A 14959-nucleotide genomic window follows, 5' to 3' on the forward strand; every position below is an offset into this window, starting at 1 on the left:
GCTCGCAACTCCTTCCGCTACAACGGGCTGATCCACCGCAAGACCGTGGGCGTGGAGCCGGCGCCCGACGGCAAAGGCATCGTGGTGGTGCTCAAGAAACGAGCAGGTGAGGCGGGGCCGCGGCGCCTCCCCCTAATTAAAATAAACCCCCCCCAAAAAAAAAAAACCTTTCGGGGGGAAAACTCTGCGGGAAAAAAAAAAAAAAAAGGAGATTTTTTATTTTTTAATTTTTTACGTCGGTTTGAGGAAATGGGGTTGGGTAGGAAACGAGGCGATTAGGAGGTTCGGGAAAACCGCGCGCTTCCGCGGAAGTCCCGCGTGGAGGGGTGGCCGCGTTCCTTGGCTGTGTCTTCGTTATCACCTTCGTTATCACCTTCGTTATCACCTTCGTTATCACCTTCGTTATCGCGTTTCGTTATCACGTCCAGCTCGGGCCTTGCTCCATCGTTTCTTCAGCTGGTGGATGCTGATAGTTGGTGTCTCGATAACAGAGTTTTCTTCACACGTTCGCTGGGTGTTATTTTATTTCAAACGGCGAATTTAAACAGGATTTATCAGTGACTGGGGTTTTTGAACGTGTTTTTTTGGGTGTTTTTTGAATTAAAGAGTTTAATCGTGTTTTATTAATAACAGAAGGGTTTTTGAACGTGTTTTTTTGGGGGTTATTCGGATTAAAACCGTCAGTTTAAGCGTATTTTATCAATAACAGTTTTCTTTACACGTTTATTAGGTGTTATTTCAATTAATCAGACAGTTTAATTGTATTTTATCAATAACAGAGCTTTCTTTACACGTTCGCTGGGTGTTATTTTATTTCAAACGGCGAATTTAAACAGGATTTATCAGTGACTGGGGTTTTTGAACGTGGTTTTTGGGTGTTTTTTTAATTAAAGAGTTTAATCGTATTTTATCAATAACAGAGTTTTCTTTACACGTTTATTGGGTCTTATTTCAATTAATCAGACAGTTTAAGCGTATTTTATCAATAACAGAAGTTTTCTTTATGTGTTTATTGAGTGTTATTTTAATTAGACAGTTTAAGCGTATTTTATCAATAACAGAGTTTTCTTCACACGTTTATTCGGTGTTATTTTAATTAAGCAGAGAGTTTAAGAATATTTTATTAATAACAGAGTTTTCTTTACACGTTCACTGGGTGTTATTTTATTAAACGGAGAATTTAAACAGAATTTATCAGTAACAGGAGTGTTTAACGTGTTTTTTGGGTGTTTTTTGAATTAAAGAGTTTAATCGTATTTTATCAATAACAGAAGTTTTCTTTAGACATTTATTAGGTGTTATTTCAATTAAACGGAGAGTTTAAGCGTATTTTATCAACAATAGAGGTTTTTTTTTCAATTAATCGTTCAGTTTATCACGCTGTGTCAGCTCCCAGCACCATTCCTGATTTTCTTCACTAACGGCAGGAATAAAAACCTCCCGCCCTCACCGCGGCGTCCTCAATCGCGCAGCGCGCGCCGGCTTAAAATAAAACCCCTAAAAGTTTTATTTTTGTGGGGTTTTTTTTTTTTTGGGTTTTTTTCTTTCCCCCCCTCTCTCAGGGCAGCGCAAGCCGGCGGCGTCGTACGTGCGCGTGCGGATCCGGCGCGACGCCCGCGGGGTCCCTGCGCAGCCTCCCGGCACCTGATCAGCAAGAACAGATACAGGAGGGACCTGCGCATGGTGAGCGGGGAGCGCCCAAAAAACCCCCAAATCCGCCCCAAAAAACGGGGGGGGGAGCGGGGAAAATTCCGTAGAATCGGGAAACTCGGCCGAGGAAACGCCTGGCGGAGCGGGGACCCCTCGGGGGAGGATCCTGGGGTCTGAAACTTGCCCCAAAACTGGGGAGAAACCCCCAAAAATGCGACGGGATCCGGAGATTTCTCGGAGAATCATGGGGGAGTGGAAATCATTTGGAAGGGGATCCTGGGGTTCTCCAAAAATTCCCCCAAAACTGGGGAGAAACCCCCAAAAATGTGACGGGATCTGGAGATTTCTCGGAGAATCGTGGGGGGAGTGGAAATCATTTGGAAGGGGGATCCTGGGGTTCTCCAAAAATTCCTCCAAAACTGGGGAGAAACCCCCAAAAATGTGACGGGATCCTGAGATTTCTCGGAGACTCCTGGGGGGAGTGGAACTCTCCCATCCCCCTGAGATTTTATACATTTTTTATTATTATTGTTCTTTTTGGGGTGCTGAGCTCTTTCTTTCTGGCCCCTCCAGGCCGCCCTGCGCCGCGCCAGCGCCATCCTGCGCAGTCAGAAGCCCGTGGCGGTGAGGAAGAAGAGGGTGAGGGCGGCCAAGGCCCCGTGAGCCCCGCCAGAAATAAAATAAAACGTCTGAGCAGCCTGCGGGGTGTGCGCTTCATTCCGGGGCGGGATCCCAGGGGGGTGACGGGGACCTGGCCTCCATTTTCATCCATTTCTTACCTTTTCTCTCTTTCCCGCCCTTTCCCCCTCACCTTTCCCGCCCTTTCCCCCCCACCTTTCCCGCCCTTTTCCCCCCTCACCTTTCCCGCCCTTTCCCCCTCACCTTTCCCGCCCTTTCCCCCTCACCTTTCCCGCCCTTTCCCCCTCACCTTTCCCGCCCTTTCCCCCTCACCTTTCCCGCCCTTCCCCCTCACCTTTCCCGCCCTTTTCCCCCTCACCTTTCCCGCCATTTCCCCCCTCACCTTTCCCGCCCTTTCCCCCTCACCTTTCCCGCCCTTTTCCCCCTCACCTTTCCCGCCCTTTCCCCCCTCACCTTTCCCGCCCTTTCCCCCCCTCACCTTTCCCGCCCTTTTCCCCCCTTTTGTTCCCAGTACATCCCAGTCCAGACCAGTATAAACCCAATTTCACAGAATGGATTTCCCGTTCATCCCAGTCCGGGCCGACACAACCCAGTTTAACCCAGTAGATCCCAGTTTGTCCCAGTCGAACCCACTTTGGCCCAGTACATCCCAGTTCAGACCGGTATGAACCACTCCCACCCAGTTTAGCCCAGTATAGACCAGTTCATCCCGATCCAAACCAGTATAATGTGTTCCAGACCGCTATAAAACCAGTTTGGTCCAGTATATCCCAGTTCAGACCAGTATAACCTGTTCCAGACCAGGATATCCCAGTATATCCCAGTTCAGACCAGTATAACGTATTCCCTCCCAGTCCGTCCCAGTTCCATCCCAGTCCATCCCAGTTTATCCCAGTTCCACCCCAGTCCATCCCAGTCCATCCCAGTCCATCCCAGTCCACCCCAGTCCATCCCAGTCCATCCCAGTCTATCCCAGTCCATCCCAGTCCACCCCAGTCCATCCCAGTCCCCTCCCAGTCCATCCCAGTTCCATCCCAGTCCATCCCAGTTTATCCCAGTTCCATCCCAGTTTATCCCAGTTCCACCCCAGTCCATCCCAGTCCACCCCAGTCCATCCCAGTCCATCCCAGTCCCCTCCCAGTCCATCCCAGTCCCCTCCCAGTCCATCCCAGTTTCATCCCAGTCCCTCCCAGTCCCTCCCAGTCCATCCCAGTTCATCCCAGTTCCATCCCAGTCCATCCCAGTTTATCCCAGTTCCATCCCAGTCCATCCCAGTCCCCCCCCAGTCCCCTCCCAGTCCCCCCCAGTCCATCCCAGTTCCATCCCAGTCCCCTCCCAGTCCCTCCCAGTCCCCTCCCAGTCCATCCCAGTCCCTCCCAGTCCCTCCCAGTCCATCCCAGTCCCCTCCCAGTCCCCTCCCAGTCCATCCCAGTCCCCTCCCAGTCCATCCCAGTCCATCCCAGTCTATCCCAGTCCATCCCAGTCCACCCCAGTCTATCCCAGTTCCACCCCAGTCCGTCCCAGTTCCATCCCAGTTCATCCCAGTTCCATCCCAGTCTATCCCAGTTCCATCCCAGTCCATCCCAGTTTATCCCAGTTCCATCCCAGTCCCTCCCAGTCCATCCCAGTCCATCCCAGTCCCTCCCAGTCCCTCCCAGCGCCCCGCCCCGATCCCGCCCCCCGCTCCCTCTGGGTTCCGAACGCGCCTTTTCGGGCCCGGCGCGCGGACGTGGCGCGCCTCAGCCAATCGCAACGCGCCTCTCCCCGCCCCCACGTGGGCTCCGCCGCCGCTGATTGGTCGAAACCCCCTTTAAGGGGCGGGGTTAAAGCTGTGAGGGACCGCGGGACCCCCCCTCGGGGGGACGAGGACGGGACGAGGTGAGGGGGGGGGGACGGATTTTGGGGGTTCCTGGGGGAATTTTGGGAGATCCTGAGGGGATTTTGGAGGTTTTGAGGGTCCCGAAGGGTCCTGAGGGGTTTTGGGGAGTCTGAGGGGGATTTGGGGCAGTTTTGAGGGTTCTTGGTGGAGTTTAAAGGGGGTTTGGGGCGGATTTTGGGAGATCCTGAGGGGATTTTGGGAGATCCTGAGGGGATTTTGGGGGTTTTAAGGGTCCCGAAGGGTCCTGAGGGGTTTTGGGGAGTCTGAGGAGAATTTGGGGCAGTTTTGGGAGGATTTGAGGAGAATTTCGGGTTTTTAGGGGAGGTTTGGGGGGGTCCCGAGGGGATTTTGGGGGGTTTTGAGGGTCCCGAAGGGTCCTGAGGGGTTTTGGGGAGTCTGAGGAGGATTTGGTTTTTTTCGGGGAGGTTTTGGGTGTTTTAGGCGAATTTTGGGAGATCCTGAGGGGATTTTGGGAGGTTTTGAGGGTCCCGAAGGGTCCTGAGGGGTTTTAGGGGGTCTGAGGAGAATTTGGGTTTTTTAGGGGAGGTTTTGGGTTTTTTAGGCGAATTTTGAGGGGTCTGAGGCGAATTTTGGGAGGTCCTGAGGGTCCCGAAGGTCTCTGAGGGGATTTTTGGAGGTCTGAGGAGGATTTGGGTTTTTTCAGGAGGTTTTGGATTTTTTTAGGCGAATTTTGGGGAGTCTGAGGAGAATTTGTTTTTTTTAGGGGAGGTTTTGGGGTTTTTTAGGTGAATTTTGGGAGGTCTGAGGAGAATTTGGTTTTTTTAGGGGAGGTTTTGGGGTTTTTAGGCGAATTTTGGGGGGGGTCTGAGGAGAATTTGGGTTTTTTCGGGGAGGTTTTGGGATTTTTAGGTGAATTTTGGGAGATCCTGAGGGGATTTTGGGGGTTTTGAGGGTCCCGAAGGTCTCTGAGGGGTTTTGGGTGGATCTTGGTGGAGTTTTTTGGGTGTTCGGGGTCATTTCGAGGCATCTTGGGGGCATTTTGGGCTCATTTCTCTCCGGTTTGGAGCATTTCGGGCTCTTTTCTCTCATTTTTGGGCTCATTTCTCTCCATCCTGGGTTTATTTATCTCCTTTTTGGGTGATTTTCTCTCCGTTTCGGAACATTTCGGGCCCATTTCTCCTCACTCTGGGCTCGTTTCTCTCCATTTTTGGGCATTTTGGGCTCAGTTCTCTCAATTTTGCAACATTTTGGGCTCATTTCTCTCCATTTCTCTCCATTCTGGGCTGATTTCTCTAATTTTGGGCTTGTTTCTCTCCATTTCTCTCCATTTTGGGGCATTTTGGGCTCATTTCTCTCATTTTTGGGCTCATTTCTCTCCATTCTGGGCTAATTTTTCCCCATTTTGGGCTCGTTTCTCTCCATTTCTCTCATTTTCAGGCTAATTTTTCCCCATTTTGGGGCATTTTGGGCTCATTTCTCTCATTTTTGGGCTCATTTCTCTCACCTTTGGGCCCATTTCTCTAATTCTGGGCTCATTTCTCTCCATTCTGGGCTGATTTCTCTCATTTTTGGGCTCATTTCTCTCCATTTTGGGGCATTTTGGGCCCATTTCTCTAATTCTGGGCTCATTTCTCTCCAATTTCTCTCAATTTCTCTCCATTCTGGGCTGATTTCTCTCATTTTTGGCCCATTTCTCTCCATTTTTGGGCTCATTTCTCTCCATTTTGGGGCATTTTGGGCCCATTTCTCTAATTCTGGGCTCATTTCTCTCATTTTTGGCCCATTTCTCTCCATTCTGGGCTCATTTCTCTCCATTTTGGGCCCATTTCTCTCATCTCAGGCCCATTTCCCTCCCCTTTGACACCATTTCCCCCCCGTTTTCCCCCCGTTTTCCCCCCATTTTCCCCCATTTTCCCCCATTTTCCCCCATTTTCCCCCATTTTCCCCCATTTTCCCCCCATTTTCTCCCCATTTTCCCCCCGTTTTCCCCCCATTTTCCCCCCGTTTTCCCCCCATTTTCCCCCATTTTTCCCCCATTTTTCCCCCATTTTTCCCCCGTTTTCCCCCGTTTTCCCCCGTTTTCCCCCCATTTTTCCCCCATTTCCCCCCATTTTCCCCCATTTTCCCCCCGTTTTCTCCCCGTTTTCCCCCGTTTCCCCCTGTTTTGTCCCCCATTTTCCCCCCATTTCCCCCATTTTCCCCCATTTTCCCCCCGTTTCCCCCCATTTTCCCCCCATTTTCCCCCATTTTCCCCCCCGTTTCCCCCCCCATTTTCCCCCCGTTTTCCCCCCATTTCCCCCCATTTTCCCCCCCATTTTCCCCATTTTTCCCCCATTTTCCCCCATTTTCCCACCATTTTCCCCCCATTTCCCCCCGTTTCCCCCCATTTTCTCCTCGTTTCCCCCCGTTTTCCCCCCGTTTCCCCCCATTTTCCCCCATTTTCCCCCCATTTTCCCCATTTCCCCCCCGTTTCCCCCCCATTTTCCCCCATTTTCCCCCCATTTCCCCCATTTTTCCCCCATTTTCCCCCATTTCCCCCCATTTTCCCCCCATTTTTCCCCCATTTTTCCCCCGTTTTCCCCCCATTTCCCCCCATTTTTCCCCGTCTTTCCCCGCAGATGCCGCTGTGGCCGCTGTGGCCGCTCCTGGCCGTGACCCTCGGGGGCTCCCCCCGCGCCCCCCACGCGCATTTTGGGGCCCCCCAGGAGCACGGGCACGACGCCGAGGGGCTCTTGTGGGACCACGCCGCCATCTGGGGCGCGCGGGAGGCGCGGGAGCAGCGCGAGCTGGACCCGGAGGAATCCAAGAGGAGGTTGGGGTAAGAGCCCCAAAGCTTCCCGAAAAATTCCCCCCAAAATTCCCGAAAAGTTCATTAAAATTTCACCCCCCCGCAAAAAAAAAAAAAATCCTCGAAAAAATCTCCAAAAAAATTCACAGAGAGAATTCACGGAGAACAATTTCGCCCCCCCAAAAAAGAAAAAATCCCACAAATTTCCCCCAAAAATTCCAGTAAAATCTCGGCGATAAATTTCCCCCCCCCGCCCCCAAAAAAATTCCCCGAAGTTTCACCGAAATGTCGCCAAAGTTTCGTTAAATGTTCGCCGAAAAAAAAGAAAAAAATAAATGACGGGAGGTCTCCAGAACATTCGTTGAAATTGAAAAGAAATTCACAAAAAATTGAAAAAAAATTCACAAAAAGTTCACAATAAGTTCACAAAAAATTCGCAAAAAATTCGCAAAAAATTCACCAAAAAAATCGCAAAAAAATCTCCAGAAATTCACTAAAAAATCACTAAAAATCACCAAAAATCACCAAAAATTCTCAAAACCCCCACAAAAATGTCATCAAAAAATCATTGAAAAATCACTAAAAATTGACAAAAAATTCACCAAAAAATTGCAAAAATTCACAAAAACCCCACAAAAATGTCACCAAAAAATCATTGAAAAATCACTAAAAATTGACAAAAATTCACCAAAAAATCACTAAAAATTCACAAAAAATCTCCAAAAAATCACAAAAATATCACAAAAATGTCACTAAAAATCATTGAAAAATCACTAAAAATTGCCCAAAAATTCACCAAAAAATCACTAAAAATTCACAAAAAATTCACGAATAATTCACCAAAAATCATTGAAAAATCACTAAAAAAATCCCCAAAAATTCACCAAAAATCCCCAAAAATTCACCAAAAAATTCACAAACATTTCACAAAAAATCATCGAAAAATCACTAAAAATTCACAAAAAATCTCCAAAAAATCACTGAAAATTCACCAAAAATTCCCAAAATTCACCAACAATTCGGGAAAAGTCCACAAGAACTCCCCCAGTTTTTGGGGTGAATTCGGCCGGTTTTGGGCGGTGCCGGCCCCTCAGCGCGGCTCCTTGCCGCCCTCCCCAGGCTGCTGCTGGGCCCCATGGACTCGGACGGCTCCGGGGCTCACAGAAAAATCACCAAAAATTCACCAAAAATTCACAAAAAAATCACTAAAAATTCCCAAAAAACCCACAAAAATGTCACTAAAAATCCTTTAAAAATCACTAAAAATTGACAAAAATTCACCCGAAAAATCACTAAAAATTCACAAAAAATTCACCAAAAATCACAAAAAAATCACAAAAATGTCACTAAAAATCATTGAAAAATCACTAAAAATTGACAAAAATTCACCAAAAAAATCGCTAAAAATTCACAAAAAAATCTCCAAAAAATCACCAAAAAATCACTGAAAATTCACCAAAAAATCACTGAAAATTCACTGAAAATTCACCGAAAATTCCCCAAAATTCCCAGACAATTCGGGAAGAGTCCACCAACCAATCCCCCAGTTTTTGGGGTGAATTCGGCTCCTTGCCGCCCTCCCCAGGCTGCTGCTGGGCCCCATGGACTCGGACGGCTCCGGGGCGGTGTCGGCCGCCGAGCTCCGCGCCTGGATCCTGCGGCGGCACCGCGGCGCGCGCGGCCAGGAGCTGCGCGCCGAGAGGCGGCGGCTGGACCGCGACGGCGACGGCGCCGTCGCCTGGGACGAGTTCCGCCGGGAGACCTTCGGCGAAACGGGCGAGTTGGGCCCAGGGTTGGAATTTGGGGGGAGGATTTTTGGGGATTTTTTGGGATTTTTTTTTGGATTTTTTAGGGATTTTTTGGATTTTTTTTGGATTTTTTTTTGGATTTTTTTTGGAATTTTTCTTGTCTTTTTTTGGGATTTTTTTTTGGATTTTTTTTTTATTTTTGGTGGGATTTTTTTGAAATTTTTTTTAAAATTTTTTTGAATTTTAGTTTTTACTTTTCTTGGAATTTTTTTTGATTTTTATTGGATTTGTTTATTTTTGGGGGATTTTTATTGGATTTTTTTTATTTTTGGATTTTTTTTGGATTTTTTTTGGAATTTTTCTTGTCTTTTTTTTTGGGATTTTTTAAAATTTTTGGGGGGGTTTTTTGGGGGGATTTTTTTGAAATTTTTTAAAGTGTTTTTTTGAATTTTTGTTTTTACTTTTCTTGGAATTTTTTTTGATTTTTATTGGATTTGTTTATTTTTTGGAGATTTTTATTGGATTTTTTTATTTTTGGATTTTTTTTGGATTTTTTGGATTTTTGAAATTTTTTGAAATTTTTGTTTTTCCTTTTTTTTGGAATTTTTTGGGATTTTTTTAATTTTTATTGGATTTTTTTGGATTTTTAAATTGGATTTTTTTACATTTTTTGGGATTTTTTTTGAATTTTTTTTTTGGTTTTTTGGTTATTTTTAAAAATTTTTTTTTATTTTTTTGGATTTTTTTTGAAAATTTTTTTTGGATTTTTTTGACTTTTTTTGGATTTTTGGATTTGGGGTTTTTTTGAAATCTTTTTTTTAATTTTTTTGGACTTTTTTTGAAATTGTTTTGGAATTTTTTTGGATCTTTTTGGAAATTTTTTGGATTTTTTGTAAATTTTGAAACTTTTTTTTATTTTTTTGGAATATTTTTTGGAATTCTTGGGGAATTTTTTGGGATTTTGGGGGGATTTTTTCCTAATTTTTTTGGATTTTTTTTCACTTTTTTCACTTTTAAAATTTTTTCTTTTTTTTATTTTTTTTGAAGGTTTTTTGAGCATTTTGGGGATTTCTTTTGCTGTTTGGGGGATTTTTCCCGCGGATTTTTCGCTGGGACTTTCTGACGGGCTTTTTTTTGCGGGGGGGAAGATTTTTCTGGGGATTTTTTTGGAATTTTTCGCGGATTTTTTTTGTCGTTTTCGTGGAATTTTGGGGGGATTTTCTTGGGGAACATTTTAAAGACTTTGGGGGGATTTTTTTGGGCGAATTTTTGGAGGGAAGTTTTTGGAATTTAAGATGAATTTCGGATTTTTTTCCTCCTTCCCAGAGGACTTTGGGGGTTCTCCCGACCCCGATTCCCACCGGAAGCTTCTGGAACGTTCCCGGCGCCGTTTCCTGGCCGCCGACGGCGACGGCGACGGGCGACTCCAGGAGCCCGAACTCGACGCCTTCCTGCACCCCGAGGACTTCCAGCACCTGCAGGACCTGGTGGCCAAGGTCACAATTCCCAAATTTCCCGAAATTCCCGAAATTCCCCAAAAAATCCCCGTCGAAATTGCGAAAATCCCGCTTAAAATGGTCCAAAAATGAGATTTTTTGGGGGGATTTTTGGGTGGTTTTTGGAGCTTCCTCGTGGTGGAAAACTCCTGGAATTCCCAAAATTCCCAAATATTCCCAAAATTCTCTGAATTCCCGAAAAAATCCGCGTCAAAATCGCAAAAATTCCGCTTAAAACGGTCCAAAAATGGGATTTTTTTGGGGGGGGGTTTTTTGGGAGATTTTTTGGGTCTTCCTCACGGTGGCCAAGGTCAAAATTCCCAAAAATTCCCCAAAATTCCCAAAATTTCTGAAATTCCCCCCCCCCCAAAAAAATTCCGGTCCAAAATCCCGCTTAAAACGGTCCAAAAATGGGACTTTTGGTGATTTTTGGGGGAATTTTTGGTGATTTTGGAGCTTCCAGCACCTGCAGGACTTGGTGGTCCAAGGTCACAATTCCCAAAATTCCCAAAATTCCTGAAATTTCCAAAAAAAATCTGGGTCAAAATGGAAATTTGACTGAAAACGCTCCAAAAATGGGATTTTTGAGGAGGAATTTGAGGGAGTTTGGGGAATTTTATTTGGGAATTTTATTGGAAATTTCTTCGGGAATTTTGGGGGAATTTTTTGCCGATTTTTTTTAGGAATTTTTCGGGGAGGAGTTTCCAGGATTTTGGGAATTCCAGGATTTTGGGACGTGAATTTGGGACAAAAATCCCAAAATTTTTTTGGTTTTTTTTTGATTTTTCCAGGAAACCATCGAGGACCTGGATCGGGACGGGGACGGATTCATCCAGGTCGACGAGTACATCGGTGAGAAAATGGGAATGTTGGGAATTTGGGGGGAATTTTGGGAATTTTGGGAATTCGGGGGGAAATTTGGGGAAAATTTTGGGAAATTTTGGGAATTTGGGGGGAATTTGGGGAATTTTTGGGGAATTTTTGGGGAATTTTTGGCATTTTTGAAGATTTTTGGAAATTTGGGAGGAATTTTGGGGAATTTTGGGGGAATTTTGGGGGATTTTTGGGGAATTTTGGGGAAATTTTGGGAATTTGGGGGGAATTTTTGGAATTTGTGAGGATTTTGGGGGCATTTGGGGGGAATTTTGGGAATTTTTGGGGAATTTTGGGGGAATTTTTGGCATTTTTGGGGAATTTTGTAAATTTGGGAGGAATTTTGGGGAATTTTGGGGGAATTTTGGGAATTTGGGGGGAATTTTTGGCATTTTTGGGGAATTTTGGGAATTTGGGGGGAATTTTTGGAGTTTTGAGGGAATTTTGGGGTTCTTGGATCCATTTTTGGGGATTTTTTTGGAGTTTTTGGGATCCTGGATCCATTTTTGGGGGAGTTTTTGGGTTTTTTTTTTTCCCCAGGATTTTTTTTCATGGAATTTTTCGGGATTTCTTTGGGACTTCTGGGGGGATTTTGAGGTTTTTTGGGATTGGAGGTTTTTTTGAGGATTTTCCCCAAATTTTCCTCCCACTCGGAGCCCCCAAAATTCCACGGATTTGGGGCAAACCCCAGAATTTTAGGAGCCGGATTTTGGGGGTTTTTTTGACATTTTTTGGGAATTTTTTTTCGGTTTTCGGGGGAATTTTTCAAGGATTTTTTTTGGGGCTTTTTTTGGGAATATTTCAAGGAATTTCCTGGGGAATTTTGGGGTTTTTTTGGGTTTTTTTCTGCAGAATATTTTGGGAATGTTTTGGGGAATTTTTTGGAGGATTTTTGGGATTTTTTTTTGTTTTTTGGGGGAATTTTGGTGGGGGGGGGAGGAAATTTTTCGAGGATTCTTTTTGGATTTGGGGGTTCTTTGGAATCGGGAATTTTTTTGAGGGGGGGAGGGGATTTCCCCAAATTTTTCTCCCCTTCTGCACCACCCCAAATTCCCTGGATTTGCTGCGAATTTCCGGAGTGAAATCTTTTCGATTTTTTGGTGCTTTTTTTTTTTTCTTTTTGGTCAAAATTTGGAATTTTTTCCCCGAATTTTTTTTTTTTTTGGGGGGGGAGGAAAGGAAACAACCTTTAACCCTTTCCCTTCCAGCTGATCTCTTCGAGGGCCCCCCGGGCTCTCCAGAACCCCCCGAAATCCAACGGGAACGGGAACAATTCCTGCGGGGTCGCGACCGGGACGGCGACGGGCGTTTGGGACCCTCCGAGGTGAAACTTTGGCTCAGCCCCCCCAGCCCCGACTGGGCCAAGGTGGAGGCCCAGCACCTCATCCACCACGCCGACTCCGACCGGGTGAGGATTCCCAAAAATTCCCGAAATTCCTGGAATTCCCCCCCAAAAAATTCCGGGTTAAAACGGCGAAATTTGGACCGAAAACGGCCCCAAAAATAGGATTTTTGGGGGGTTTTTTTTTGGAGGTTTTTTGGGGCTTCCAGCACCTTCAGGGTCTCGTGGTGCAGGCGAGAATTCCCAGAATTCCCAAAATTCCCAAAAATCCCCCCAAAAATCCTGAAAACTCCTGATAAAACCCGTGAAAATGGGACCGAAAACGGCCCCAAAAATGGGATTTTTGGGGGTTTTGTTTTGGGGGATTTTCTTTGAGTTTTGGGCACTTCCAGCACTTCCCAGGACCTGGACCAGGTGAGAATTCCCAAAATTCCCAAATTTCAAAGAAACTCCCCCAAAATTTTCCGGAATTCCCAAAAAAAAGTTCGGGTGGAAATCACGGAACTTGGACCGAAAACGGCCCCAAAATGGGATTTTTTGGGAATTTTTTGGGGATATTTCGGGAGGATTCTTTGGAAATCCCCAAATACCCAAAAATTTTAAAAAATAAATCCCAGAAAATTTGGGGTTTTTGGGGAAATTTTGGACAATTTTGGGGGATTTGGTTCAATTTTCGCTGTTTTGGGGGAGAATTTGGGGCAATTTTGGGAGATTTTGGGTGAATTTTGTCCTTTTTTTGGCCAATTTGGGTCATTTTGAGTCAGTTTTGGGCTGATTTGGGTCGATTTTGGCTGATTTTTGTCAGTCTTGGGGTGATTTGAGTCGATTTTTGGACAATTTTGGGCTGATTTGGGTCAGTTTTGGGTGATTTGAGTCAATTTTGGGCTGATTTAGGGCAATTTTGGGTCAATTTTGGGTGATTTGGGTCAATTTTGGGCTGATTTAGGGCAATTTTGGGTCAATTTTGGGCTGATTTGGGTCAATTTTGGACAATTTTGGGTAATTTGAGTCAATTTTGGGCTGCTTTGGGTCAATTTTGGGTCAATTTTGGGTCAATTTTGGCTGATTTTTGTCAATTTTGGGCTGATTTGGGTCAATTTTGGACAACTTTGGGCTGATTTTTGTCAATTTTGGGCTGCTTTGGGTCAATTTTGGGTCAATTTTGGGCTGTTTTGAGTCAATTTTGGGTAATTTGAGTCAATTTTGGGCTGATTTGAGTCAATTTTTGGACAATTTTGGGCTGTTTTGAGTCAATTTTGGGCTGATTTGAGTCAATTTTGGGCTGCTTTGGGTCAATTTTGGGTCAATTTTGGCTGATTTTTGTCAATTTTGGGCTGATTTGAGTCAATTTTTGGACAATTTTGGGCTGTTTTGAGTCAATTTTGGGTAATTTGAGTCAATTTTGGGCTGATTTGGGTCAATTTTGGGTCAATTTTGGGCTGGTTTGAGTCAATTTTGGGTCAATTTTGGGTAATTTGAGTCAATTTTGGGTCAATTTTGGCTGATTTTTGTCAATTTTGGGCTTGTTTGGGTCAAATTTTGGACAATTTTGGGCTGTTCTGAGTCAATTTTGGGTAATTTGAGTCAATTTTGGACAATTTAGGTCAATTTTGGGTCAATTTTGGCTGATTTTTGTCAATTTTGTGTCATTTCGAGTCAATTTTGGGCCGATTTTTATCCATCCCGAGCTGACTTCCCTCAATTTTTTTCATTTTTTGCCCATTTCCCCCCCAATTTTCCCCATTTCCGGCCTCCCTGGGTGGGGATTTTTTGGCGCGAGACGCCCCAAATCCCAAATCTTCCTAAATTCTCCCCAAATTTCCCTTTCCAGGACGGGGCTTTGAGCCGTGAGGAGATTTTGGGCCAGTGGGAACTTTTCGTGGGGAGTCGAGCCACCAACTACGGGCAGGACCTGCACAGGGCCCACGATGAACTTTGACCCCCCAAAAAACGCCCAAAACATCCCCAAAAAAATTTCCCCCGAAAAATTCTGATCCCGCCAGGAAAAAAAAAAAATCTGGGATTTTTGGAGCTCCAGAAGTCAAAAATTTGGGAAAAAAAAAAGAAAAAAAAATCGAAATTTTCTGGGGTTCGAGGTGAGATTTGAGCCCTGAAAGTTCCCCAAAAAAATTCCACCCGAATTCCCAAAAAATATTCCCCAAAAAAATTCCCCCAAAAATTCTGATCCCAACCCTGATAAAAATCCGGGATTTTTTTGAGTTGAAAACCCCAAAATTTTGGGAAAAACTAAAAAAATTTAAAGGAATTTTGGGGGGGTTCACGATGAACTTTGAGCCTTAAAAAATCCCAAAAGATTCCCCCAAAAATATCCCCCCAAAATTCCCAAAATATTCCCAAAAAACACATCCCGGATAAAATCCCCAAAATTCCGATTTTCCCCCCCAAAAATTGGAGCTTTTTTGACCAAAATTCGGGATTTTTGGGGGATATTTGGGAATAAAACCTCGGGGTCAGCCCCAAAAAATTGTGTCCAAGGTTTTTTTTTTGGGAGGGGGGAGAAAATGGGAATTTATGGGGGAAAATTTGGGATTTTTGAGGCAAAAAATGGGAATTTTTGGGGGG

General features: G+C 45.0%; 2 protein-coding genes across 3 annotated transcripts; both read left to right on the plus strand.

Annotated features, from left to right (window-relative positions):
- Window positions 1–3: 3 nt before the first annotated feature.
- RPL28 (ribosomal protein L28) lies at window positions 4–2349 on the plus strand (the record flags this gene model as incomplete). Its single annotated transcript, XM_066174847.1, is given in 4 exon segments — window positions 4–106; window positions 1563–1624; window positions 1627–1683; window positions 2224–2349. Coding segments are annotated over 4 exon segments (312 nt in total), but the record flags the coding sequence as incomplete, so codon positions are not given.
- Window positions 2350–4092: 1743 nt separating this feature from the next.
- On the plus strand, window positions 4093–14861 carry LOC136284504 (reticulocalbin-3-like). 2 transcript variants are annotated; one of them, XM_066174845.1, is made up of 7 exons: window positions 4093–4167; window positions 6748–6947; window positions 8503–8693; window positions 9992–10161; window positions 10953–11013; window positions 12243–12442; window positions 14208–14861. In XM_066174845.1, exons 2-7 carry the CDS (start codon window positions 6748–6750, stop codon window positions 14313–14315), a joined length of 930 nt encoding a protein of 309 aa, XP_066030942.1. In that variant the 5' UTR covers window positions 4093–4167; the 3' UTR covers window positions 14316–14861. The 2 variants fall into 2 exon arrangements, with proteins under 2 accessions (XP_066030942.1, XP_066030943.1); XM_066174846.1 differs by lacking the exon at window positions 4093–4167 and having other exon boundaries at window positions 6876–6947; window positions 8037–8693.
- Window positions 14862–14959: the final 98 nt, after the last annotated feature.

The sequence above is a fragment of the Chamaea fasciata genome, unplaced genomic scaffold, assembly GCF_029207755.1.
Source record: "Chamaea fasciata isolate MVZ Bird 193981 ecotype frontalis unplaced genomic scaffold, bChaFas1.0.hap1 SCAF_1032, whole genome shotgun sequence".
NCBI classification, from domain to species: domain Eukaryota; kingdom Metazoa; phylum Chordata; class Aves; order Passeriformes; family Sylviidae; genus Chamaea; species Chamaea fasciata.

Excerpts from the sequence above, each read along its gene's own strand:
- LOC136284504 (XM_066174845.1), top strand. The coding sequence starts at position 6,748 with ATGCCGCTGTGGCCGCTGTGGCCGCTCCTGGCCGTGACCCTCGGGGGC. Across the intron at positions 6,948-8,502 it reads GAATCCAAGAGGAGGTTGGG|GCTGCTGCTGGGCCCCATGG; the intron begins GTAAGAGCCCCA and ends CGCCCTCCCCAG. Across the intron at positions 11,014-12,242 it reads CCAGGTCGACGAGTACATCG|CTGATCTCTTCGAGGGCCCC; the intron begins GTGAGAAAATGG and ends TTTCCCTTCCAG.